The sequence below is a fragment of the Panthera uncia genome (assembly GCF_023721935.1).
Source record: "Panthera uncia isolate 11264 chromosome A3 unlocalized genomic scaffold, Puncia_PCG_1.0 HiC_scaffold_11, whole genome shotgun sequence".
NCBI lineage: Eukaryota > Metazoa > Chordata > Mammalia > Carnivora > Felidae > Panthera > Panthera uncia.
In genome coordinates, this window is record NW_026057578.1 from 26590495 (window position 1) to 26592517 (window position 2023).

Consider the following 2023-nt stretch of genomic DNA (forward strand, 5'->3'; position numbering starts at 1 on the left):
TCTCTCTCTACCGGAAGACATCAGCTCTCTCTCTCTCTACAGGAAGACATCAACTCTTTCTCTACAGGGAGACATCAGCTCTCTCTCTACAGGAAGATATCAGCTCTCTCCCTCTGCAGGAAAACATCAGCTCCGCTACCCTATGGATGCACTGGAATTCCATTATCCTCCTGAAACTTTTGTTTCTCTGAGCTTGATTTTCAAACTGCCTGTGTGAAGCACAGTGAAGCAGTTCATGTGCAGATTTCTGTGTAGACATAAGTTTTCAAGTTCTGGTAAATACTAAGAAGCACAACCGCTGGATTGTGTGGTAAGTGTATGTTTCGTTTCATAAGAAACTGACAAACTGTCTTTCAAAGTGGCCGTATCGTTTCGCATTCCCATCAGCAGCATAGGAGAGTTTCTGTTGCTTTACATTCTTCCCAGCATTTGGTGTCAGTGTTCCAGATTTTGGTCATTCTAATAGGTGGGCAGTGGTGGCACATAAGTATTTCAAAAGAAATTTTTTTTCTTACATTTATTTATTTCTGAGAGACAGAGAGAGACAGAGCACAGGTGGGGGAGGAGCAGAGAGAGAATGAGACACAGAATCCGAAGCAGGCTTTGGTCTCCGAGCCGTTAGCACAGAGCCCCATGAGGGGCTTGAACCCACAAACGGTGAGATCTTGACCTGAGCCGAAGTTGGACACTCAACCGACTGAGCCACCCAGGCACCCCACACATAATTATTTCAGCCCTTTAGGGTTTGACTGTGCTCCTTGACTCCTCAGATCTATGTTAGTATTGCCAGTATTAAATGGAAATTAACTATCTGTATTTTTTTTTTTTTTGGCCAGGCAGACATCACACTCTTCGATGCATGGGAAACATGGGAATCTGTAGACCCTCTTGCAGAAAGTCTGAAGAACCCTACCTCTACTGCTTAAATTATCAGTCATGCTGCCTCCAGTCCTACATGAGGATAAGCATTTCTGGCAGAGAGACGAAAAATGACTGGAGCCAACAGAATCGCTGGCCAAAAATACCTTGAGTGCTGGTGATCAGCATCTTCAGGCTGCTATCAAGACCCCTTATTAAAATTCATGCACCTGCCACCCTTGTCTGTCTTTTGTCCATTGGAAATCACAGCGAGAGATTGGGTTTTGCGTGATGAGGTATCTGTGCCATTCTGGATCCAGCTCTGTGGGAGAGAAAACTGGAGTGACAAGAAGAATCTAGAAAAACCACGGACGATGGGGAGAGAAGGTCCTGAGGCCACTGAGGGAGAGTTGAAGCGTTTGGGCAGAGCCAGGACTTCAGCTGTGCCGTGGAGGGCTCAGAGGGGGATCAGAGTTAGTGGGATGGATGCACAGGGCAGTGGGTGGGCGTCTTGTAGACAAGCATGCCTTCGTTTATGGAAGAATTTCCTAACCAGCTGCTGTAGTGTGAATAAGTTGTTTCTGCCAAGGCTTCAAGTCGTGAGGCTGGAGGTCTGTCCGGTGATTATTGAGGAAGGAATTTGAATGTTACATGCTGTTGTTCTTTTGGGTGATTGTCAGGGACTTTTTATTTTTTAGAGAGCGCGAGCAAGTGGGGGAGGGGCAGAGAGGCAGAGAGAGAATCTTAAGCAGACTCCACACCCAGCAAAGGGGCCGCCTAGGCCACCACGGGGCTCAATCCCCCGAACCGTGAGATCGTGACCTGAGCCAAAATTAAGAGTCAGACACTCAACCGGCTGAGCCACCCAGGCGCCCCAGTTAAGGACTTTTAATCCCTGAAAGTCTAGGAGGCGTGTGCCCCCAATGACAACCAACATGAGCTTTTTGAGGTAAAATTCTAATTTTACTTTTTCTGTCTTCCCTCCACTCATATCTCCTTTCTTTCTCCACCTTTACTTCCAAATGTTGTCAAAAGGAGAGTAGCTACATTTACCAGGGATCTTTCTCTAGTCTCTGTCTCAACTTGTTACAGTTTGCTTTTGGGTTTATGGTACCATTGAACTGGCTCGGGCCAAGGTCACTGGCGCACTTCCTTTCTGAAAGGT

The 2023-nt window shown here is 46.7% G+C and overlaps 1 protein-coding gene across 1 annotated transcript in view; it reads left to right on the forward strand.

Moving 5' to 3' along the window:
• LOC125936715 (beta-defensin 119) overlaps positions 1 to 1092 on the forward strand; it is a 9190-nt gene extending 8098 nt beyond the window's left edge. Inside the window, exon 2 of the mRNA XM_049650982.1 lies at positions 837 to 1092. Coding sequence (XP_049506939.1) covers positions 837 to 1030 — 194 coding nt within the window. The 3' untranslated portion in view covers positions 1031 to 1092. The remainder of the gene's footprint in view (positions 1 to 836) is intronic.
• The last annotated feature ends 931 nt before the right edge of the window (positions 1093 to 2023 follow it).